The sequence below is a fragment of the Coregonus clupeaformis genome, chromosome 11, assembly GCF_020615455.1.
Source record: "Coregonus clupeaformis isolate EN_2021a chromosome 11, ASM2061545v1, whole genome shotgun sequence".
NCBI classification, from domain to species: domain Eukaryota; kingdom Metazoa; phylum Chordata; class Actinopteri; order Salmoniformes; family Salmonidae; genus Coregonus; species Coregonus clupeaformis.
Genome location: NC_059202.1, coordinates 12607365 through 12633569, shown reverse-complemented (window position 1 = coordinate 12633569; position 26205 = coordinate 12607365). Strand labels below are relative to the sequence as shown.

General features: G+C 45.4%; 1 protein-coding gene across 13 annotated transcripts in view; it reads right to left on the bottom strand.

The window, feature by feature from the left end:
• The window catches only part of LOC121576587 (FERM domain-containing protein 4A-like), a 242235-nt gene that overhangs the window by 46805 nt on the left and 169225 nt on the right, over positions 1 to 26205 (bottom strand). For all 13 annotated transcript variants that reach the window (XM_045223446.1, XM_045223448.1, XM_045223444.1 and 10 more), the window contains exons 3-4: positions 16594 to 16688; positions 12223 to 12315 (exon numbers count right to left, since the gene is read on the bottom strand). In XM_045223446.1, the coding sequence (XP_045079381.1) occupies positions 12223 to 12315; positions 16594 to 16688 (188 nt within the window). The remainder of the gene's footprint in view (positions 1 to 12222; positions 12316 to 16593; positions 16689 to 26205) is intronic.

Below are 26205 nucleotides of genomic sequence, written 5' to 3'. Positions count from 1 at the left end.
TTGTGGTGCCAGGACAGCAACCTCTCCCTCAACGTCTGCAAAACAAAGGAGTTGATTGTTGACTTCAGGAAGCAGAGGAGGGAACATGCCCCGATCCACATCAACGGGACTGCAGTAGAGAAAGCCAGCTGTTTTAAGTTGTCTTGTCAAGAGGGCGCAACAGCGTCTCTACTTCCTAAGGAGGCTGAAGAAATTTGGCATTCCACCCTGGGTCCTCTCCAAATACTACCGCTGCACCACCGAGAGCATCCTGACTGGTTGCATCATGACCTTGTACGGGAATTGCTCCGTCCATGACCTTAAGGCCCTCCAGCGGGTGGTGAAGACGGCCCAGTACATCACTGGGACCGTGCTCCCACCAATCCAAGAGGAAGGCCCGCAGCAAGGACCCCACAAACCCCAGCCACGAGCTGTTCACTCTCAGTATCCGAGCATGAGTTGTGATACCAACAGACTCAGAGACAGTTTCTATGTACAAGCCATCAGACTGCTGAACACTTGAACTGGACTAACCACCTGAACTGACTCTCCGCACCTTAGCAGACATGCACTCACTCACACACACACCTACATATACAGTGGGGAGAACAAGTATTTGATACACTGCCGATTTTGTAGGTTTTCCTACTTACAAAGCATGTAGAGGTCTGTAATTTTTATCATAGGTACACTTCAACTGTTTGAGACAGAATCTAAAACAAAAATCCAGAAAATCACATTGTATGATTTTAAAGTAATTAATTTGCATTTTATTGCATGACATAAGTATTTGATACATCAGAAAAGCAGAACTTAAATATTTGGTACAGAAACCTTTGTTTGCAATTACAGAGATCATACGTTTCCTGTAGGTCTTGACCAGGTTTGCACACACTGCAGCAGGGATTTTGGCCCACTCCTCCATACAGACCTTCTCCAGATCCTTCAGGTTTCGGGGCTGTCGCTGGGCAATACGAACTTTCAGCTCCCTCCAAAGATTTTCTATTGGGTTCAGGTCTGGAGACTGACTAGGCCACTTCAGGACCTTGAGATGCTTCTTACGGAGCCACTCCTTAGTTGCCCTGGCTGTGTGTTTCGGGTCGTTGTCATGCTGGAAGACCCAGCCACGACCCATCTTCAATGCTCTTACTGAGGGAAGGAGGTTGTTGGCCAAGATCTCGCGATATATGGCCCCATCCATCCTCCCCTCAATACGGTGCAGTCGTCCTGTCCCCTTTGCAGAAAAGCATCCCCAAAGAATGATGTTTCCACCTCCATGCTTCACAGTTGGGATGGTGTTCTTGGGGTTGTACTCATCCTTCTTCTTCCTCCAAACACGGCGAGTGGAGTTTAGACCAAAAAGCTCTAATTTTGTCTCATCAGACCACATGACCTTCTCCCATTCCTCCTCTGGATCATCCAGATGGTCATTGGCAAACTTCAGATGGGCCTGGACATGCGCTGGCTTGAGCAGGGGGACCTTGCATGCGCTGCAGGATTTTAATCCATGACGGCATAGTGTGTTAATAATGGTTTTCTTTGAGACTGTGGTCCCAGCTCTCTTCAGGTCATTGACGAGGTCCTGCCTGGTGATGCCCCACGAGGTGAGATCTTGCATGGAGCCCCAGACCGAGGGTGATTGACCGTCATCTTGAACTTCTTCCATTTTCTAATAATTGCGCCAACAGTTGTTGCCTTCTCACCAAGCTGCTTGCCTGTTGTCCTGTAGCCCATCCCAGCCTTATGCAGGTCTACAATTTTATCCCTGATGTCCTTACACAGCCCTCTGGTCTTGGCCATTGTGGAGAGGTTGGAGTCTGTTTGATTGAGTGTGTGGACAGGTGTCTTTTATACAGGTATCGAGTTCAAACAGGTGCAGTTAATACAGGTAATGAGTGGAGAAAATGAGGGCTTCTTAAAGAAAAACTAACAGGTCTGTGAGAGCCGGAATTCTTACTGGTTGGTAGGTGATCAAATACTTATGTCATGCAATAAAATGCAAATTAATTACTTAAAAATCATACAATGTGATTTTTTCTGGATTTTTGTTTTAGATTCCGTCTCTCACAGTTGAAATGTACCTATGATAAAAATTACAGACCGCTACATGCTTTGTAAGTAGGAAAACCTGCAAAATCGGCAGTGTATCAAATACTTGTTCTCCCCACTGTATATACAGTACCAGTCAAAAGTTTGGACACACCTACTCATTCAAGGGTTTTTCTTTATTTATTTATTTTTTACAATTTTCTACATTGTAGAATAATAGTAAAGACATCAAAACTATGAAATAACACATATGGAATCATGTTGTAACCAAAAAAGTGTTAAACAAATGAAAATATATTTTACATTTGAGATTCTTCAAAGTAGCCACCCTTTGCCTTGATGACAGCTTTTCACACTCTTAGCATTCTCTCAAACAGCTTCATGAGAAACATATGCTGAGCACTTGATGGCTACTTTTCCATCACTCTGCGGTCCAACTCATCCCAAACCATCTCAATTGGGTTGAGATCGGGTGATTGTGGAGGCCAGGTCATCTGATGCAGCACTCCATCACTCTCCTTGGTCAAATAGCCCTTACACAGCCTGGAGGTGTGTTTTGGGTCATTGTCCTGTTGACAAACAAATTATAGTCCCACTAAGCGCAAACCAGATGGGATGGCATATCGCTGTAGAATGCTGTGGTAGCCATGCTGGTTAAGTGTGCCTTGAATTCTAAATAAATCACTGACGGTGGGAACCACACATGCAGAGATCATCCGTTCACCTACTCTGTGTCTCACAAAGACACGGCGGTTGGAACCAAAAATCTCAAATTTGGACTCATCAGACCAAAGGACAGATTTCCACCAGTCTAATGTCCATTGCTCGTGTTTCTTGGCCCAAGCAAGTCTCTTCTTATTATTGGTGTTCTTTAATAGTGGTTTCTTTGCAGCAATTTGACCATGAAGGCCTGATTCACGCAGTCCCCTCTGAACAGTTGATGTTGAGATGTGTCTGTTACTTGAACTCTGTGAAGCACTTATTTGGGCTGCAATTTCTGAGGCTGGTAACTCTAATGAACTTATCCTCTGCAGCAGAGGTATCTCTGGGTCTTCCTTTCATGTGGTGGTCCTCATGAGAGCCAGTTTCATCATAGCGCTTGATGATTTTTGAAACTGCACTTGAAGAAACTTTCTAAGTTCTTGAAATTTTCCAGATTAACTGACCTTCATGTCTTAAAGTAATGATGGACTGTCGTTTCTCTTTGCTTATTTGAGCTGTTCTTGCCATAATATGGACAAATAGGGCTATCTTCTGTATACCACCCCTACCTTGTCACAACACAACTGATTGGCTCAAACGCATTAAGAAGGAAATAAATTCCACAAATTAACTTTTAACAACGCACACCTGTTAATTGAAATGCATTCCAGGTGACTACCTCATGAAGCTGGTTGAGAGAATGCTAAGAGTGTGCAAAGCTGTCATCAAGGCAAAGGGTGGCTATTTGATGAATCTCAAATATAAAATATATTTTGATTTGTTGAACACTTTTTTGGTTACTACTAGGGATGCATGATGTATCGGTAAGCATATCGGAATCGGCCGATATTAGCTAAAAATGCCAACAAATGTGTAAAACCGATGTCAACGCTGACGTGCATACCTGTATAACATAGGTAGATGACGTAATGACGCCACGGAAAATACAGCGCTACACGTGCAACACAGCATTCCTAACCTAGCCCACAATGTCTGTTGTGTGGATCTATTTAGAAGTTTCAAAGGAAGATAACAGAAAGGCCATATGCAACATTTGTGCTGCTATTATTTCCAGAGGAGGGGAGAAAGTGAAATCTTTCAATACCACAAACCTAATTACTCACTTGAAAGTGCATCACCCCCAGACGTTCAGCGACTACTTAGAACAAAAGCAGAAAAAAACTAAGTGCTCACTTCCAACAACTAAACAAGTTCAAGTCAAGCAGTCATTTGAAAGAGTAAGAAAAATTCAGAGAGACAACTCAAAGGCTAAATCCATTAACGCCAAGATAATGGCATTCATTGCCCTTGACAATCAATCTGTCACGAGTGTCAGAGTAATGCGGTGGATCGAAGTCAGGCGCAGGACACAGAACTCAATGAAACGTACTTTACTGAAATAAGTAAAGACAACAAAACAGAATACCTCCACACAGGGAGGAACTAACCCGCTCACCAACGACACACAAAACGAAAAACAAACATGCACAAAACACATTGGGAGCCACTGGGTTAAATAGGGAAGGAGTAATCACATAATGGGCAACAGGTGTGTAACAATAGACAACAGGTGCAACATAGAAACATAGAACATAGATCGGCAGCAGCTAGTATTCCGGTGACGACGAACGCCGAAGCCTGCCCGAGCAAGGAGGAGGGGCAGCCTCGGCAGCATCCGTGACACAACCGTTCTCTGTCGTGGATGATGTTGGCTTTCACTGACTGGTCGAGCACCTCTAGCCCCGGTACACACTACCAAGTTGTTACAGGAGTGGGTCGCAGTTCTGGAGCGACCCACTAGGTGTCATCCTTCGACAACCATAGGCTCACTCACAGTCGGGACTAATTATCTGCCTATTGGTGTCACCTGTGACTATCTTATTCACCTGTGTATTTATGCCCTCACTTCCCTGTGTTCCCTTGCTCAGTTTTCTCTGCTAGTTCCTTGATGTCAAGCAGTACGTATCAGTGTCGGATCACGTGACGGAGTTACAGGTACTCGAGAAGTGTTCTCCCTGTGTCATTGTGTTTTTCCGGTCAGAGTTAGTATTTCGTATTGTTTGTTGTCTGCCTGTTTTTTGGAGACCTACAGTGGCTTGCGAAAGTATTCACCCCCCTTGGCATTTTTCCTATTTTGTTGCCTTACAACCTGGAATTCAAATGGATTTTTTGGGTGTTTGTAGCATTTGTATGTGGGCCCCGTGTAGCTCAGTTGGTAGAGCATGGCGCTTGCAACGCCAGGGTTGTGGGTTCGTTTCCCACGGGGGGCCAGTATGAAAAAAGTATGAAAATGTATGCACTCACTAACTGTAAGTGAGCGTCTGCTAAATGACGTAAATGTAAATTTGATTTACACAACATGCCTACCACTTTGAAGATGCAAAATATTTGTTTGTGTTAAACAAACAAGAAATAAGACAAAAATACAGAACTTGAGCATGCATACAGTGGGGAAAAAAAGTATTTAGTCAGCCACCAATTGTGCAAGTTCTCCCACTAAAAAAAGATGAGAGAGGCCTGTAATTTTCATCATAGGTACACGTCAACTATGACAGACAAAATGAGGAAAAAAAATCCAGAAAATCACATTGTAGGATTTTTAATGAATTTATTTGCAAATTATGGTGGAAAATAAGTATTTGGTCAATAACAAAAGTTTCTCAATACTTTGTTATATACCCTTTGTTGGCAATGACACAGGTCAAATGTTTTCTGTAAGTCTTCACAAGGTTTTCACACACTGTTGCTGGTATTTTGGCCCATTCCTCCATGCAGATCTCCTCTAGAGCAGTGATGTTTTGGGGCTGTCGCTGGGCAACACAGACTTTCAACTCCCTCCAAAGATTTTCTATGGGGTTGAGATCTGGAGACTGGCTAGGCCACTCCAGGACCTTGAAATGCTTCTTACGAAGCCACTCCTTCATTGCCCGGGCGGTGTGTTTGGGATCATTGTCATGCTGAAAGACCCAGCCACGTTTCATCTTCAATGCCCTTGCTGATGGAAGGAGGTTTTCACTCAAAATCTCACGATACATGGCCCCATTCATTCTTTCCTTTACACGGATCAGTCGTCCTGGTCCCTTTGCAGAAAAACAGCCCCAAAGCATGATGTTTCCACCCCCATGCTTCACAGTAGGTATGGTGTTCTTTGGATGCAACTCAGCATTCTTTGTCCTCCAAACACGACGAGTTGAGTTTTTACCAAAAAGTTATATTTTGGTTTCATCTGACCATATGACATTCTCCCAATCCTCTTCTGGATCATCCAAATGCACTCTAGCAAACTTCAGACGGGCCTGGACATGTACTGGCTTAAGCAGGGGGGACATGTCTGGCACTGCAGGATTTGAGTCCCTGGCGGCGTAGTGTGTTACTGATGGTAGGCTTTGTTACTTTGGTCCCAGCTCTCTGCAGGTCATTCACTAGGTCCCCCCGTGTGGTTCTGGGATTTTTGCTCACCGTTCTTGTGATCATTTTGACCCCACGTGGTGAGATCTTGCGTGGAGCCCCAGATCGAGGGAGATTATCAGTGGTCTTGTATGTCTTCCATTTCCTAATAATTGCTCCCACAGTTGATTTCTTCAAACCAAGCTGCTTACCTATTGCAGATTCAGTCTTCCCAGCCTGGTGCAGGTCTACAATTTTGTTTCTGGTGTCCTTTGACAGCTCTTTGGTCTTGGCCATAGTGGAGTTTGGAGTGTGACTGTTTGAGGTTGTGGACAGGTGTCTTTTATACTGATAACAAGTTCAAACAGGTGCCATTAATACAGGTAACGAGTGGAGGACAGAGGAGCCTCTTAAAGAAGAAGTTACAGGTCTGTGAGAGCCAGAAATCTTGCTTGTCTGTAGGTGACCAAATACTTATTTTCCACCATAATTTGCAAATACATTCATTAAAAATCCTACAATGTGATTTTCTGGATTTTTTTTTCTCAATTTGTCTGTCATAGTTGACGTGTACCTATGATGAAAATTACAGGCCTCTCATCTTTTTAAGTGGGAGAACTTGCACAATTGGTGGCTGACTAAATACTTTTTTCCCCCCACTGTAAATATTCACCCACCCAAAGTCAATCCTTTGTAGAGACACCCTTTGCACCAATTACAGCTGCAACTCTCTCTCTTGGGGTATGTCTCTATAAGCTTGGCACATCTAGCCACTGGGATTTTTGCCCATTCTTCAAGGCAAAACTTCACCAGCTCCTTTAAGTTGGATGGGTTCCGCTGGTGTACAGCAATCTTTAAGTCATACCACAGATTCTCAATTGGATTGAGGTCTGGGCTTTGTCTAGGCCATTCCAAGACATTTAAATGTTTCCCCTTAAAAAACTTGAGTGTTGCTTTAGCAGTATGCTTAGGGTCATTGTCCTGCTGGAAGGTGAACACTCCGTCCCAGTCTCAAATCTCTGGAAGACTGAAACAGGTTTCCCTCAAGAATTTCCCTGTATTTAGCGGCATCCATCATTCCTTCAATTCTGACCAGTTTCCCAGTCCCTGCCGATGAAAAACATCCCCACAGCATGATGCTGCCACCACCATGCTTCACTGTGGGGATGGTGTTCTCGGGGTGATGAGAGGTGTTGGGTTTGCGCCAAACGTAGCGTTTTCCTTGATGGCCAAAAAGCTCAATTTTAGTCTCATCTGACCAGAGTAACTTCTTCCATATGTTTGGGGAGTCTCCCACATGCCTTTTGGTGAACACCAAACGTGTTTGCTTATTTTTTTCTTTAAGCAATGGCTTTTGTCTGGCCACTCTTCCGTAAAGCTCAGCTCTGTGGAGTGTACATCTTAAAGTGGTCATATGGACAGATACTCCAATCTCCCCGGTGGAGCTTTGCAGCTCCTTCAGGGTTATCTTTGGTCTCTTTGTTGCCTCTCTGATTAATGCCCTCCTTGCTTGGTCCGTAAGTGTTGGTGGGTGGCCCTCTCTTGGCAGGTTTGTTGTGGTGCCATATTCTTTCCATTTTTTAAATAATGGATTTAATGGTTCTCTGTGGGATGTTCAAAGTTTCTGATATTTTTTAAAAACCCAACCCTGATCTGTACTTCTCCACAACTTTGTCCCTGACCTGTTTGGAGAGCTCCTTGGTCTTCATGGTGCTGCTTGCTTGGGGGTGCCCCTTGCTTAGTGGTGTTGCAGACTCTGGGACATTTCAGAACAGGTGTATATATACTGAGATCATGTGACAGATCATGTGACACCTAGATTGCACACAGGTGGACTTTATTTAACTAATTATGTGACTTCTGAAGGTAATTGGTTGCACCAGATCTTATTTAGGGGCTTCATAGCAAAGGGGGTGAATACATATGCACGCACCACTTTTCCGTTATTTATGTTTTAGAATTTTATGAAACAAGTCATTTTTTTCAAGTCACTTCACCAATTTGAACTATTTTGTGTATGTCCATTACATGAAATCAAATAAAAATCCATTTAAATTACAGGTTGTAATGCAACAAAATAGGAAAAACGCCAGGGGGATGAATACTTTTGCAAGGCACTGTATGTGCTCCTCATTTGTTTTTGTGTATAGTCCGTTGTTTTGTATTCTGGGTTTTGGACCACTAGTAAATATCCTTGTTTCACCATCCTTGCCTACTGTCTATCCTGCACCGCACCTGGGTCACACCAACCCTTACACCAAGTAGGCACTATTTTTTCAGATGTTGCCCTACCGGAGTTACACAGTATTGTTGAAACGCACATCCATGAGCTAACTGCTATTAGCTTCACGACTGACATTTGGACCAGCGATGTCAGCCCCATAAGCATGCTGAGTCTGACAGCACAGTGGGTCGACAAGGATTTCGTACTGAGGAAAGCCGAATTCCATGCTCAAGAATGTGCTGGTTCTCATACTGCTGCTGCCATTTCAATGGCATTTGAGAACATGTTTGAAACTTGGAAAATCCCCAAGGAAAAGTACACGCTGTGCTACGTGATAATATACATGACAAAGGCTTTGGAAGAATGCGGAGTTGCCAGTTTGCCATGCATGGCACACACGCTGCAACTTGCTGTGAACGAAGGTGTTTTGGCCCAACGCAGCATATCTGACACAGTGGCAACAGGTAGGAAGATAGTGGATCATGTTAAACACTCACAGCTAGCATACAGCTGCCTGCAAGCAATACAGGAGCAGCTTGGAGTGAAAACGAAAAGGCTTAAGCAAGACGTTTCCACCAGATGGAACAGTACTTTTTACATGATGGAGAGCCTGCTGGAACAAAAATGAGTGCTTGGCGTGTATGCAGCCGAATATGAGTTACCTGCAACAATCAGTACAAACCAGTGGCCTCTCATTGAAAACATTAACACACTCCTAGCTCCATTCAAACAACTGACTCGAGAAATAAGCTCATCAACTGCGTCTGCAGCAGACGTGATACCCTCTGTCATGGGATTGAAACGCTTGCTCAACAGAACTGTCGACACAGACCGTGGGGTTAAAACATGCAAAAGTACTCTTCTAGAGGCTGTGAACAAGCGATTCGGTGGCATTCTTTCTGAGCCTCTTTACTGTGTCGCCACCATGCTCAATGCTAGGTACAAGGACTGCTACTTCGATGCAGACAAGTAACAGGGTTTACGTGAAATGTTACAGATACAGCTGGACAAGATGGAAACGGACACAGTGAAAGTGCGCACCGAGGAAGAGGAACCATGACAGAAGAGACCACGGACAGACAGAGCTGAAACTTCACTGCTTGACATGTATGATGATATCCTGGTTGAGAATGGAACGACTGAAGAAATAACAAAACAGTACAGCAAGTACGTGAAATAAATAGGTTTTGATTATGTTTTACTGGTAATGGGGACATACGTAAATGCCAACAAAATAACTTTTTGGTCAGTGTGTGTATCTCTGTGAGAGAGAGACGCGTTGTATTTTCATTTTCTGTTACTACATCGGCCAACATTTGCCAAAGTTGATCTGTGCCTAATGATCCTTTGGAATGCAAGAATAATGCAATATGTTGTATTAAATGTACTAACCCCCCCTTTCCCATTATTTGCAGATACTAGCATACCTGACAGAACCTACTATTCCCAGGAATGAAGATGCACTTGGATACTAGAGAAGTAACAAGCACCGTTTCCCATCCTAGGTAAAGCTGCGTGCAAGTATCTTGGTGCTCCCTGTACTAGTGTGGACAGTGAGCACCTTTTCAGTGCAGTTTCACACATTGTAGATGAAAAAAGAAACACTCTATTGTGACAAAGCCGAGCAGGTCCTCTTTGTGAAGAAAAACCTCCCCCAAATGTTAAAATTGTAAATGGGCAGTCATATTGTAACCCAGCCATCTAGAGTCACTGGAAAAAATTGACTTAGCCCAATGGCTTTTCTGTTGTTTATTCATGGCTGGTATAGGTCAAGATTTTCATTTAATTTAAAACAAAGCAGTTTTGTTCTTTTGTTTATTTTTTAAAATTTCCTAAATGAAAGATGAGATGTGTTGTAAATTTGCTCACATTTTACTAGTCAAGTCAGTTGAGCACATTTGAAAAGTTTAAGTTGTGCCATTTTATAGCAGTTTATGACATAGCCTAGAGACAGCAGTTCGTGCACGCAGTTAAAGCTAAAATGATTAACTGCATTTTAGTTTAAACCAATATTTATTTCAAAGCATTTTTAAGTTCCTCCATACAGTCAATATTGGATAGTAAGAAGAGCAACCAACAACTTAACAATCTTTGTAATGTGGGGCAGCTAAAATATTTATGTCATGAATATCTGTTGTGCAATAAAATACATTCATGGATTTGTCATTTTTCTCATTTACAAGTTATTAGACAATCTGTTCCTAACTGCACAAATGAACATATGACACCTTGTTTCAACTATTTAACTGTACTAGAATGCTTAAAAGGCCGCTAAAATGTTAAATATCGGTTATCGTTATCGGGTTTTTTGGCTATCGGGGGCAAAAATGTCATATCGGTGCATCCCTGGTTACTACATGATTCCATATGTGTTATTTCATAGTTTTGATGTCTTCACTATTATTCTACAATGTAGAAAATAGTACAAATAAAGAAAAACCCTGGAATGAGAAGGTGTGCCCAAACTTTTGACTGGTACTGTACACTCATCCACACACACACACACACACACACACACACACACACATATATAGTACATTCATGCTACACACACAACGGTTGCTACCAGACTCTCATTATGATTGCTAAATACTGCACAATTTAAACACTTGCCCCAAATCCCCCTTCCCCAAAACACTTGTAAATATTGTAAATAAACTTGAAACACACACACACACACACACAGCTTATCACACTCGGCTGCTCTGGGCAGTTAAGACTGATAATGGATTCAGTGAAGACTGATAATAGACTGATTGCAGTTTCATCAGTCTGTATCTGTGTGACTGTGTGTCAGTTTGTGTGTGTGTGTGTGTGTGTGTGTGTGTGTGTGTGTGTGTGTGTGTGTGTGTGTGTGTGTGTGTGTGTGAATGTGTGTTGTGTATAATTGCACTGTATTAATAAGCATTTGAATGCATATGTGTATTTGTGTGTGGGCCTATGGAGTAACTGGATATATTATTAGCGGCTATAACAGAGGTAATAGCAACAGTATAATACTAATTAATCTGTACTGATGGCTAGACATTGGTTCATTCACCCTGAACACAAGGTAATGTATTTGATAGTGATCTGTTGTTTGAACAATACACCCCCATACAATAATACAATACCCCATACAATAATACAATACCCCATACACATCAAAGCAATTATGGTAGGTGGAAATGACGTCGGACACCCTTTTGGAGACACTTATCGTTAGCTGTTCTGTGTCTCCAACGCATCGGGTTGCTAAATATGTTGCTAAGGAATGACCAGTCCCTGAAGCATAGAAGACATCATAGGGACTTTTGAAGTACTGACCAACACTGTTCAGCACTGTGTGTGTAGCCTGCCCTCAGCTGCATAGAAAGGTCAGACACATTCTCTTCAGATCCTGTACCTTTTCTTCCCACTACAATGACCTCATGGAGAAGTGAGTGCACACACACACACACACACACACACACACACACACACACACACACACACACACACACACACAGCTCAGGATGTGTGTTATGTAAGAGAGCAGCCTTTGTCAGAGCAATACAAATGGACTGGCAGGAGAAAGGAATGGTTTTATAACCCTGCTACTTAACTGTGAGTCAGATCAGAGCAGAAGCACCACTTTACAGGGATACAACATCTTATTCAACACTTGACACACACAGACACACTGTGGCTAATATATAATAGCTAGACAACTATCACTGAATTATGAATGGTGTTCTCATATAGTCTTATAGAGTTATTGTCTGCCTTTTTCACAGAGCCACGGTAGTGTGTGTGTGTGCAGACGTCTGTCTGACTGTGTGCATGTGTGTGTGCCTGCTGTATGTAGGTCCAGTACATGTAGGTGCTGTGCTTGTGTGTGTTCTTGCATGATGTGACCATACCTGACACAGAAGTATAGGACGATGGGTCCAGACTTCTTGGGGAACTCGTGTTCTAGAACCCTCCGGTCCAACTGCAGCCAGCTGAAATGACCTCTGGAGACACAACAACCAATGAACTGTTAGCAAACCACACACCCAACCAATGAGGAGTCAATCTCAGTACACTACAGAACTGACCAATGGGGAGTTAACAAACTAAAGAACTGACTTGTGGTGACTGAGCATGAAATGTAAAAGTAGGTATAACCTAATATGTACTGTAGTTGAAAAATCTTCTCAACAATGTAAAGATACTGCAATATTATAGCCTCTCTCTCTCTCTCTCTCTCTCTCTCTCTCTCTCTCTCTCTCTCTCTCTCTCTCTCTCTCTCTCTCTCTCTCTCTCTCTCTCTCTCTCTCTCTCTCTCTCTCTCTCTCTCTCTCTCTCTGACAGGGGATACAAACTGCAGAGGCAGATTGTCACCCTGGTAACCCTGCATTTTTCTCTTTCTCTTGTTCAGAGTGGACAGAGTTCAGCTCTCTCAGCTCACAAACACAGAAACAACAAAGCTACATCATATAGAGCCGAGGGACTGGGGGAGAAACAGAGAGAGACAGAACTAGGGTGTGCATGTGTGTGTTTCTCTCTAGCTATAGTACCAGTCAAATGTTTGGACACACCTACTCATTCCAGGGTTTTTCTTTATTTTTACTATTTTCTACATTGTAGAATAATAGGGAAGACATCAAAACTATGAAATAACACATATGGAATCATGTAGTCACCAGAAATGTGTTAAGCAAATCAAAATATATTTTATATTTTAGGATCTTCAAATAGCCACCCTTTGCCTTGATGACTGCTTTGCACACTCTTGGCATTCTCTCAACCGGCTTCACCTGGAATGCTTTTCCAACAGTCTTGAAGGAGTTCCCACATATGCTGAGCACTTGTTGGCAGCTTTTCCTTCACTCTGTGGTCCGACTCATCCCAAACCATCTCAATTGGGTTGAGGTCGGGGGATTGTAGAGGCCTGGTCATCTGATGCAGCACTCCATCACTCTCCTTCTTGGTAAAATAGCCCTTACACAGCCTGGAGGTGTGTTGGGTCATTGTCTTGTTGAAAAACAAATGATAGTCCCACTAAGCCCAAACCAGATGGGATGGCGTATCGCTGCAGAATGCTGTGGTTGCCATGCTGGTTAAGTGTGCCTTGAATTCTAAATAAATCACAGACAGTGTCACCAGAAAAGCACCCCCACACCATAACACCTCCTCCTCCATGCTTTACGGTGGGATATACACATACAGAGATCATCCGTTCACCCACACCATGTCTCACAAAGACACAGCGATTGGAACCAAAAATCTCCAATTTGGACTCATCAGACCAAAGGACAAATTTCCACCGGTCTAATGTCCATTGCTTGTGTTTCTTGGCCCAAGCAAGTCTCTTCTTCTTATTGGTGTCCTTAGTAGTGGTTTCTTTGAAGGAATTCGACCATGAAGGCCTGACTCACACAGTCTCCTCTGAACAGTTGATATTGAGATGTGTCTGTTACTTGAACTCTGTGAAGTATTTATTTGGGCGGCAAATTCCGAGGCTGGTAACTCTAATGAACTTATCCTCGGCAGCAGAGGTAACTCTGGGTCTTCCATTCATGTGGTGGTCCTCATGAGAGCCAGTTTCATCATACCGCTTGATAATTTTTGCGACTGCACTTGAAGAAACGTTCAAAGTTCTTGAAACCGTATTGACTGACCTTCATGTCTTAAAGTAATGATGGACTGTTGTTTCTCTTTGCTTATTTGAGCTGTTCTTGCCATAATATGGACTTGGTCTTTTACCAAATAGGGCTATCTTCTGTATACCCACCCTACCTTGTCACAACACAACTGATTGGCTCAAACGCATTAAGAAGGAAAGAAATTCCACAAATTAACTTTTAAGAAGGCACACCTATTAATTGAAATGCATTCCAGGTGACTACCTCATTAAGCTGGTTGAGAGAATGCCAAATAACAGAAAAGTGGTGCGTGCATGTGTATTCACCCCCTTTGCTATGAAGCCCTTAAATATAATAATAATATGCCATTTAGCAGACGCTTTTATCCAAAGCAACTTACAGTCATGCGTGCATACATTTTTGTGTATGGGTGGTCCCGGGGTTCGAACCCACTACCCTGGCGTTACAAGCGCCGTGCTCTACCAGCTGAGCTACAGAGGACCACTACAGAGGACGGAGGTAAATAAGATCTGGTGCAACCAATTACCTTCAGATGTCACATAATTAGTTAAATAAAGTTCACCTGTGTGCAATCTAAGTGTCACATGATCTCAGTATATATACACCTGTTCTGAAAGGCCCCAGAGTCTGCAACACCACTAAGCAAGGGGCACCACCAAGCAAGCGACACCATGAAGACCAAGGAGCTCTCCAAACAGGTCAGGGACAAAGTTGTGGAGAAGTACAGATCAGGGTTGGGTTATAAAAACATATCAGAAACTTTGAACATCCCACGGAGCACCGTGGCACCACAATAAACCTGCCAAGAGAGGGCCGCCCACCAAAACTCACGGACCAGGCACGGAGGGCATTAATTAGATAGGCTACAAAGAGACCAAAGATAACCCTGAAGGAGCTGCAAAGTTCCACTGAGGAGATTGGATTATCTGTCCATAGGACCACTTTAAGCCGTACAGTCCACAGAGCTGGGCTTTACGGAAGAGTGGCCAGAAAAAAGCCACTGCTTAAAGAAAAAAATAAGCAAACATGTTTGGTGTTCGCCAAAAGCCATGTGGGAGACTCCCCAAACATATGGAAGAAGGTACTCTGGTCAGATGAGACTAAAATTGAGCTTTTTGGCCATCAAGGGAGATGCTATATCTGGCGCAAACCCAACACCTCTCATCACCCCGAGAACACCATCCCCACAGTGAAGCATGGTGGTGGCAACATCATGCTGTGGGATGTTTTTCATCGGCAGGGACTGGGATACTGGTCAGAATTGAAGGAATGTTGGATGCCGCTAAATACAGGGAAATTCTTGAGGGAAACCTGTTTCAGTCTTCCAGCGATTTGAGACTGGGACGGAGGTTCACCTTCCAGCAGGACAATGACCCTAAGCATACTGCTAAAGCAACACTCAAGTTGTTTAAGGGGAAACATATACATGTCTTGGAATGGCCTAGTCAAAGCCCAGACCTCAATCCAATTGAGAATCTGTGGTATGATTTAAAGATTGCTGTACACCAGCGGAACACATCCAACATGAAGGAGCTGAAGAATGGGCAAAAATCCCAGTGGCTAGATGTGCCAAGCTTATAGAGACATACCCCAAGAGACTTGCAGCTGTAATTGCTGCAAAAGGTGGCTCTACAAAGTATTGAAGTTTTCTGTTTTTATGTCTTATTTCTTGTTTGTTTAACAATAAAACATATTTTGCATCTTCAAAGTTGTAGGCATGTTGTGTATATCAAATGATACAACCCCCCCCAAAAATCCATTTTAATTCCAGGTTGTAAGGCAACAAAATAGGAAAAATGCCAAGGGGGGTGAATACTTTCGCAAGCCACTGTACATGATCCATATGTGTTATTTCATAGTTTTGATGTCTTCACTATTATTCTACAATGTAGAAAATAGTTTAAAAAATAAAGAAAAACCCTTGAATGAGTAGGTGTGTCCAAACCTTTGACTGGTAATGTATGTATTTTACAAATGTCACCCAGCAGTGGGTATGCCAGTGGAGTTGTTGAAATGAAAGGGGATGGAGAGAGGGATGTGTTAAACAAAAAGAGTTATAATAATATGCCATTTAGCAGACACTTTTATCCAAAGCGACTTACAGTCATGTGTGCATAATTTTTTTTTACGTATGGGTGGTCCCGTGGATCGAACCCACTACCCTGGCGTTACAAGCGCCATGCTCTACCAATTGAGCTACAGAGGACCACAGAGTTGAATGAGAGGTATAAATTATCACAGACTGTCAGCCTCTATTTAAATCAATAGCAAACAGTATTCAAATGAGAGCACTAGGGCTGGGACTAGCAGGCTGGTACTAGAGTGTATGACTGGAAATAAAAGTGTAATAATAATACTTTCATCTGTCTTCCTCTGGGCTCACATCCACAGAACCTTTGGGCAAACATCCACAGAACCTTTGGGCAAATATCTGTTTTATACTCCCACAATAACAATCAAACGTCATCTTTACATTTAAAACATACATTTTCTCCATGTATGATATACAGGGCAGGGTGTTGTTACTTCCCATTAGAGGTGTGTAAGTGCTGGTCTGGAACAAAACCCTGGACTTCACATAGCCCTCCCAGAACCAGGACAGTCCTATATCCCTGGTCATAATAATGAACCAGAGGGACTTACGTTTCGTCTGTGTAGGAGATCCCAAAGTATTCTTTCTCCTTCAGGTTGAAGTGGGAGGCCACCAGATCCAACAGGTCCTTGGCCATCAGCTTGGGCTGCAGGGAAACACATACACACAGGTAGGGTCATTATGATGTATGACGTGTATGTGTGTGTGTGTGTGTATGGAGTCAGAATGTGTGAGGGATTCTGTTTGTGCATGTACAGGTTATGTGTTAAGCTAAATGTGACTGTGTATTCTAATAGCTACTGATTTACTGCAAAGACTCAGCGCTTTGACTGACACTGCTCAGGAGAGAGGAGGGGAAGGGGGTGTCTGAGAGTGAAAGATGTGTAAGTGTTGCTGACAGTGCAGGTGTGTATTCATTCTCTCTCAGAGTGTGTGTGTGGGTGCATTTAGTCATGCACCCCCCCTCCCCGATCTACACTCCCACTGCAGAGTCACAGGAATAAGTAGAGAACTGTACTACTGCAATGTCAAGATGGGGTATCACTCTTTGACAAAACAAAGACTATCTTACTTTGTGAGAACAAATTCTATCTTACTTTGTGAGAACAAATTCTATCTTACTCTGTGAGAACAAAGACTATCTTACTCTGTGAGGGCCAGTGTGGGTGCAAGTAAAACAGTTGATCATCTAATCAACTAATCGTAGTCTTCAACAAAGTTAAAGTCACAATGACATCACACGTCCATCCAAAGCCACTGAACACGGAAAAAGACGCCTCATTGAAGACTGCAGGCTAAGACCTTGTCAGCACACTAACCATTGTACAGAGAGGCAGAGAGGAAAGGGGAAGTCACACAGAGAGAGAGAAAAAAACAGAGAGAAAAGGAGAAGGATTGAGGGAGTGAGGGATGAGAGAGCATGCGAGAGAACAAGAAATAATGAAAGACAGAAAAGGATCAAGAGGGAGAGGGATATAAAGAGAAAAGAGAGTGACACACATAGTCCTGCCATGTGTACGTGATATTCAGAGAGAGAACCCCACCCTGGGGTTAAGCATGGGTGTGTCTCTGCCTGGCTACACTCACTGACAGCACAGCATCACACCCACACCCACCACAAGCACACTGCAAGCACGCACACACATACATGCTCGCAATTTTTTTTTACATATGCATATTCACTCACACGCACGCACAAGCGCGCACACACACAATCCACTATTCACACTCTCAACCCTTGGGCCAATCCTTTACTATCTACTCACTGATCCACTACTGTGAGCTATTTAAAGTAAATGTGGTGATGTCATTCAACCATGAACACACACACACACCACCATCTACACTGACCTAGATACACTAAGAGCTACGCCTACACAAGGATACCGCTACACAGAAAGACTCTGGAGAGGGAGAGAGAGAACGAAAGAGAGGGAGAGAGAGAGCGAGAAAGAGAGGGTAAATAAATAAACTCTCTCTCTCTCTCTGTAGTGTTGTAATGTGCTACAGTGTATAATTGTAGTAATGAGTGTTTTGGTTCAGTCTCAGACAGTTTCTCATTAACCAGTAGCCACGCCAACGATAGTCATTAGACTTGACTGGCCACACCCTCCTGGCTATAAATAACCAATCACAGGAGATGTGGAGAGACAGACAGCACAGTTATGGAGGAACTATGAGAAAGTTAAAGCTAGAGAGAGAGAGAGAGAGAGAGAGAGAGAGAGAGAGAGAGAGAGAGAGAGAGAAGTGAGAGTGGGAGAGAGAGAGAGAGTGGGAGGAGAGAGAGAGAGAGAGAGAAAACAGTAGCAGCATCCTCTCCTGAACTGAGGATATCATGAACAGCAGCACTATAAAGATAAGCATGATTAGCTGATAAGGCATGTGTGTGAGGTAGGCTTGGGCGGTAAACTGTATGTACCGTATACCGGGCTATTTGGAAAAAGCCACAGGATGGTTTTTTTCAATCCTGTCAATACCATTGAAAGTATTTATTTTACGTTTAATACATTTGAACATTTGTAGCTACTTTTTAAGTCATATACAGTGCTATGAAAAAGTATTTGCCCCCTTTCTAATTGTCTCTACTTTTGCATATTTGTGATACTGATAGTTATCAGATCTTCAACCAAAACCTAATATTAGATAAAGGGAACATAAGCATCCCCAAACCATCACACCACCACCACCATGCTTGACCTTTGGTATGATGTTCTTACTGTGGAATGCAGAGTTTGGTTTTCGCCAGGCATTACTGGAACCATGTCGTCCAAAAAGTTATACTTTTGAATCATCTGTCCATAGAACGTTCTTCCAAGAGTCTTGATGATCATCCAGGTGCTTTTTGGCAAACTTGAGTCAACTTTTTGGACGAGATGGGTCCCATTATGCCTGGCGAAAACCAAACACTGCATTCCACAGTAAGAACATCATACCAAAGGTCAAGCATGGTGGTGGTGGTGTGATGGTTTGGGGATGCTTTGCTGCCTCAGGACCTGGACGACTTGCCTTAATAGAAGGAACCATGAATTCTGCTCTGTATCAGAGAATTCTACAGGAGAATGTCAGACCATCCGTCTGTGAGCTGAAGCTGAAGCGCAGCTGGGTCATGCAGCAAGACAATGATCCAAAACACACAATCAAGTCTACATGAAAATTGCTAAAAAGCAACTAATTGGAAGTTTTGGAATGGCCTAGTCAAAGTCCAGACCTAATTCCAACTGAGATGTTGTGGCAGGACTTGAAACGAGCAGTTCATGCTTGAAAACCCACACGTCACTGAGTTAAAGCAGTTCTGCATGGAAGAGTGGGCCAAAATTCCTCCACAGCGACGTGAGACAACTACAGGAAGCATTTGGTTGGAGTCATTGCAGCTAAAGGTGGCACAACCAGTTATTGAGTGTAAGTGGGCAATTACTTTTTCACACAGGGGAATTGGGTGTTGCATAACTTTGTTTATGAAATAAATGAAATAAATATGTAATTGTTGTGTTATTTGTTCACTTATGTTCCCTTTATCTAATATTAGGTTTTGGTTGAAGATCTGATAACATTCAGTATCACAAATATGCAAAAGTAGAGAAAATTAGAAAGGGGGCAAATACTTTTTCATAGTACTGTAATTGTACGTTATGAAGCTTACCAGTAGTCCCCAGTGATCTAGTTACAGTATGGAATTCACAACTAAATGTTTGCCAGCTAGATATAACTTTTAAGTTAAAATGTGCTAAATCCTCTGCAGTTGTGAAAGCCTTGTGTAATTTAGTAGCTAGTTAGCTAACTAGCTAATGTCACTTGTACTCCCGTCGCTCCCCTCCAGCGCTCTGATTCGCCGGTCTACTGAGCCACCGGTCTGAGCGCACCACCTTGGCAACACCGAAATGGAAACCCAATGCACCCTAATCACCTCCACCGCACCTGCACCTCATCACCACCCCTATATAGCCCTGGACTGTTCAGTGTTGTGTTGTGTGTGATTGTTAGTGTCTTGTCGTGTACTCGCTCTTTGTTGTCCTCTTGCTCAGTGTTAAGTAAACCTTTACATTGTTGATTCCTGCGTCTGCGTCCTGCCTCTTCGTATCCTCAGTACTCCTTACAGCTAAGAGGTTAGCTTCTTCCAAAATCAAGCTTCGCTTGGTAACAGCAGAAAATCCCTTCCTGGAACAAGACTTGCTGTCTAATATTGTCATGCGTCAGTGTGTAGCTGTAGGACGGAGTCAGGCGCAGGATACAGAACTTAGTAAACAACGTACTTTACTAAACAAAAGTAACAGAGCATATCTACCACGCAGGGAAGAAAAATACCAGCTCACAAGAAAGACAGCAAAACAATGAACAATCATGCACAACACCATGAGGAAACCAGAGGGTAAAATAGGGAAACAAATTAACGTGATGGGAATCAGGTGTGTGCAATCAAGACAAAACAAGTGGAACACAGAAACATAGATCGGTGGCAGCTAGTACTCCGGTGACGACGAACACCGAAGCCTGCCCGAGCAAGGAGGAGGGGCAGCCTCAGCTGAATTCGTGACAGTACCCCCCCTTGACACGCGGCTACAGCCGTGCGCCGACACCGGCCTCGGGGATGGCCAGGAGTCGGATGACGATGGTGGAAATCCCTCAACAGGGAGGGATCGAGGATGTCCCTCCTAGGAACCCAGCACCGTTCCTCCGGACCGTACCCCTCCCACTCCACGAGATACTGCAGGCCCTCCACCCGACGCCTCGAATCCAGGATGGCCCGGACCGAGTACGCCGGTGCCCCCTCAATGACCAGTGGGAGCGGAGGAACCTCCCGCACCTCAGACTCCTGGAGCGGACCAGCTACCACCGGCCTGAGGAGAGACACATGGAACGAGGGGTTAATACGGTAATCAGGAGGGAGCTGTAACCTATAACATACCTTGTTCAATCTCCTCAGGACTTTAAATGGCCCCACAAACCGCCGACCCAGCTTCCGGCAGGGCAGGCGAAGGGGCAGGTTTCGGGTCGAGAGCCAGACCCGGTGTCCCGGTTCATACACCGGGGCCTCACTGCGGTGGCAGTCGGCGCTCGCCTTCTGTCGCCTGATAGCCCGTTGCAGGCGTACATGGGCAGCGTTCCAGGTCTCCTCCGAGCGCCGAAACCATTCATCCACCGCAGGTGCCTCGATCTGGCTCTGATGCCATGGTGCCAGGACCGGCTGATAACCTAGTACACACTGAAATGGAGACAGGTCAGTAGAGGAGTGGCAGAGGGAGTTTTGGGCCATCTCTGCCCAGGGGATGTACACCGACCAATCCCCCGGCCGGTCCTGGCAATATGACCTCAGAAACCTACCCACATCCTGGTTTACTCTCTCCACCTGCCCATTACTCTCGGGGTGAAACCCTGAAGTCAGACTGATCGAGACGCCCAGATGGTCCATGAACGCCCTCCAGAACCTTGATGTGAACTGGGAACCCCGATCAGACACTATATCCTCAGGTACCCCGTAGTGCCGGAAGACGTGTGTAAACAGGGCCTCAGCAGTCTGTAGGGCCGTAGGGAGACCGGGCAAAGGAATGAGATGGCAGGACTTAGAAAACCGATCCACAACGACTAAAATCGTGGTATTACCCTGTGACGGGGGGAGGTCCGTAACAAAATCCACCGATAGGTGTGACCATGGCCGTAGTGGAATGGGTAGAGGTTGTAATTTCCCTCTGGGCAGGTGTCTAGGTGCCTTGCACTGGGCGCACACCGAGCAGGAGGTAACATAAACCCTCACGTCCTTAGTTAAAGTAGGCCACCAGTACTTCCCACTAAGACAGCGCACTGTCCGACCGATGCCAGGATGACCAGAAGAGGGTGACGTATGAGCCCAATAGATCAATCGATCGCGGACATCAGATGGAACGTACACACGACCCACTGGACACTGGGGGGGAGTAGGCTCCATGCGTAACGCCCGCTCGATGTCCACGTCAACCTCCCATACCACCGGTGCCACCAGACAAGAAGCCGGAAGTATGGGAGTGGGCTCCCTGGACCGCTCCTCTGTGTCATACAGTCGGGACAGAGCTTCTGCCTTAGCATTCTGGGAACCTGGTCTGTACAAGAGGGTGATAACAAAACGTGTGAAAAACATGGCCCACCTTGCCTGGCGAGGGTTCAAACTCCTCGCCGCCCGGATGTACTCCAGATTGCAGTGGTCAGTCCAAATGAGAAAATGTTGTTTGGCCCCCTCAAGCCAATGTCTCCAAGCCTTCAGAGCCTTAACAACAGCTAACAGCTCCCTGTCCCCCACATCATAGTTTCGCTCCGCCAGGCTGAGCTTCTTTGAAAAAAAAGCACAGGGGTGGAGCTTTGGTGGTGTACCCGAGTGCTGAGACAGTACAGCTCCTATCCCAGCCTCGGACACGTCCACCTCGACTATGAATGCCAAGGAAGGATCCAGATGAGCCAGCACGGGAGCCGAGGTGAACAGAGCCTTCAGGTGACCAAAAGCCCTGTCCGCCTCAGGTGACCACTGCAGGCGCACCGGTCCCCCCTTCAGCAAGGAGGTAATGGGAGCCACTACTTGACCAAAGCCCCGGATAAACCTCCGGTAGTAGTTGGCAAACCCTAAGAATCTCTGTACTTCCTTTACCGTGGTTGGAGTCTGCCAATTACACACGGCTGAAATGCGGTCATTTTCCATCTCCACCCCTGACGCGGACAGGCGGTATCCTAAGAAGGAGACGGACTGTTGAAAGAACATACATTTCTCAGCATTGATGTACAGGTCATGTTCCAACAGTCGACCAAGCACCCTGCGCACCAGGGACACATGCTCGGCCCGTGTAGCCGAGTAGATGAGAATATAATCTATATACACCACTACACCCTGCCCGTGCAGGTCCCTGAAAATCTCATCGACAAAGGATTGGAAGACTGAGGGAGCATTCATCAACCCGTACGGCATGACGAGGTACTCATAGTGCCCAGAGGTGGCACTAAATGCCGTCTTCCACTCATCCCCCTTCCGGATACGCACCAGATTCTAAGCGCTCCTGAAATCCAATTTGGTGAAGAAGCATGCCCCATGCAATGACTCCGTCATACTGCAATGAGCGGTAGTGGATAACTGTACTTAACAGTTATCTGATTGAGACCTCGATAGTCAATGCACGGGCACAACCCTCCATCCTTCTTCTTCACAAAAAAGAAACTCGAGGAAGTAGGGGAAGTGGAAGGCCGAATGTATCCCTGTCCCAGAGATTCGGAGACATATGATTCCATAGCCGCCGTTTCCTCCTGTGACAGAGGATACACGTGACTCCAAGGAAGTGCAGCGCCCTCCCGGAGATGTATTGCACAATCCCCCTGTCGATGGGGTGGTAATTGAGTCGCCGTCCTTTTACAGAAGGCCAGAGACAAATCGGCATATTCGGGGAGAATGTGCATAGTGGAGACCTGGTTTGGACTCTCCACCGTCGTTGCACCTACGGAAACACCTACACACCTCCCCGAGCACTGACATGACCATCCCTTGAGAGCCCTCTGTTGCCACGAAATATTGGGGTCATGAGTGGCTAACCAGGGAAGCCCCAACACCACTGGAAACGCAGGAGAATCGATCAGGAAGAGACTAATTCTCTCCTCATGATCCTCCTGTGTTTTCATCCAGAGTGGAGCTGTGACCTCCCTAATCAGGCCTGACCCTAAAGGGCGACTATCTAAGGCATGGATAGGGAAGGGCACATCAACAGGCACAATAGGGATCCCTAATCTATGAGCAAATAAACGGTCCATAAAATTCCCAGCTGCGCCTGAATCTACGAGCGCCTTATGCTGGGAATGCGGGGAAAACTCAGGAAATTCTACATTAACACACATGTGCGCAACAGGAAGCTCTGGGTGAGTCGGGTGCCGACTCACCTGGGGTGGTCCACCAGTGCCCTGCCTGCTGCCTCGACTCCCTGAGGACCCTTTCCAGCACCGACCAGCAGTGTGTCCTCTGCGGCCACAGTTGGTGCAGGAAACAGCCCCCCTTCCGGTAACCCTTAAATCAGCATCTCCGAGCTACATCGGTGTAGGGTCGGAAGTGCTGGGAGATGGACTGGACGGACCCTGATCTGGACGTCCGCGGGTGGCCAACAGGTTATCCAGCCATATAGATAAGTCCACCAGCTGGTCCAGGTTGAGGGTGGTGTCCCTGCAGGCCAGCTCTTGACGAACGTCCTCCCGTAGGCTGCATCTGTAATGGTCGATCAGGGCCCTCTCATTCCATCCCGCGCTGGCTGCCAAGGTCCTGAAGTCCAGTGCGAAGTCCTGTGCGCTCCTCCTCCCCTGTCTGAGGTGGGACAACCATTCCCCCGCCGCTCTTCCCTCCGGTGGATGATCAAATACCGCCCGGAAGAGGCGGGTGAAATCCTCATAGCGCACCGATGCGACGTCTATACCTCCCCACTCGGCGTTGGCCCACTCGAGCGCTTTCCCCGACAGACAGGAGATGAGGGCGGACACGCTCTCGTATCCCGAGGGAGCCGGGTGGATGGTTGCCAGGTAAAGCTCCACCTGGAGCAGAAACCCCTGGCACCCGGCAGCTGTTCCGTCATATGCCCTCGGGAGCGAGAGCCGAATCCCACTGGATCCAGGTGGTGAAGGAGTAGACAGCGATGTGGGGGGATTTGGAGGTGTTGGAAAAACCCCTCTCTCCCATCGCTCCATCGACTGTAGTACTCGATCCATTGCTGTGCCGAGAGTCTGTAGCATGGTCGAGTGCTGCTGGATGCGTTCCTCCACTGATCCTGGAGGAATGGATGTGCCTGCTGACTCCATTAGGGGTGCGTGATTCTGTCATGCGTCAGTGTGTAGCTGTAGGACGGAGTCAGGCGCAGGACACAGAACTTAGTAAACGACGTACTTTACTAAACAAAAGTAACAGAGCATATCTTCCACGCAGGGAAAAAAATACCAGCTCACAAGAAAGACCGCAAAACAATGAACAATCACGCACAACACCATGAGGAAACCAGAGGGTAAAATAGGGAAACAAATTAACGTGATGGGAATCAGGTGTGTGAAATCAACACAAAACAAGTGGTACACAGAAACATAGATCGGTGGCAGCTAGTACTCCGGTGACGACGAACGCCGAAGCCTGCCCGAGCAAGGAGGAGGGGCAGCCTCGGCTGAATTCGTGACAAATATTTGTTTTGTGTGTATGCAGCAAACAGTGAGTACCATTTTTGAGTTACTTATATACTTGTACAGTTTAGGTCAGAGACTATAAAATGTTCGCAATGCGCTCGTTAGCATTTAGTTAGCATTCTCTATGGGAATTTACATGTACTTGTTAGTATTGCTAACCTTCGGATTACAGATCCTCAATGGGGTTTGAAAACAGCGCATCTTGTGTTCAGTGCCGGTATTACCGAATATCCCAGTATGGCACAATGTCGGTATGAAGGTATGACAATCTGGATACTGCGTAAGCCTAGTGTGAGGTGCGTGTGCGTGAGTGCGTTTGTGTGTGTGTGTACATGCGTGTGTGTGATGATGTGAGAGTCGGAGAAGACATTTAGTGGAAGTGTAATAATGTTTAGTGGTACAGCAGGATACAGATATGGACAGTGTGACTGACGGCCATTAAATAAAGGCTACAGAGGTATATTACACACATCAGCAGCACTGTGGCAGTAAAAGCCATTGTTGAGCTCTAGCCTACATCTCTCTTCATCTTTTTCCGTCAGTCTCTGTGTGTCTGTAGCCTATGCTGTGAGCTTTTTAGATAAGCTGATGTTCAACCCAAAACTCATCTTCAGTCAGGAAGTGTAGTGTCGGTCCACTGTAGCACTGCACAGGCAGCAACCCCTGTGACGCACCTATCAGACACACCTACATACACACCCCTCTAAGCCAGAGCCCCACTCCAGTCTTTTACCACCCAGACCAGACAGACAGCACTGTGTTAATAGTTATCATCATCAGCACCACAGGTCATTACAGAGTCTACAGTGCAGCTGGGGCTGAGACAGGGAGACCGAGGGGGAGGAGGGAGGAGTGGGACAGGTGAGGAGGGAATGGGGTGAGGGAGAGGAGGACTGGAGCCACAACTGGGGCTGAGACAGGAAGAACATCACAACTTATCTTAATTACTGACAAGTATGAATGTCAAAATTATTTAGAATCTTTACCATCCTCCACCCTGGAAGGCT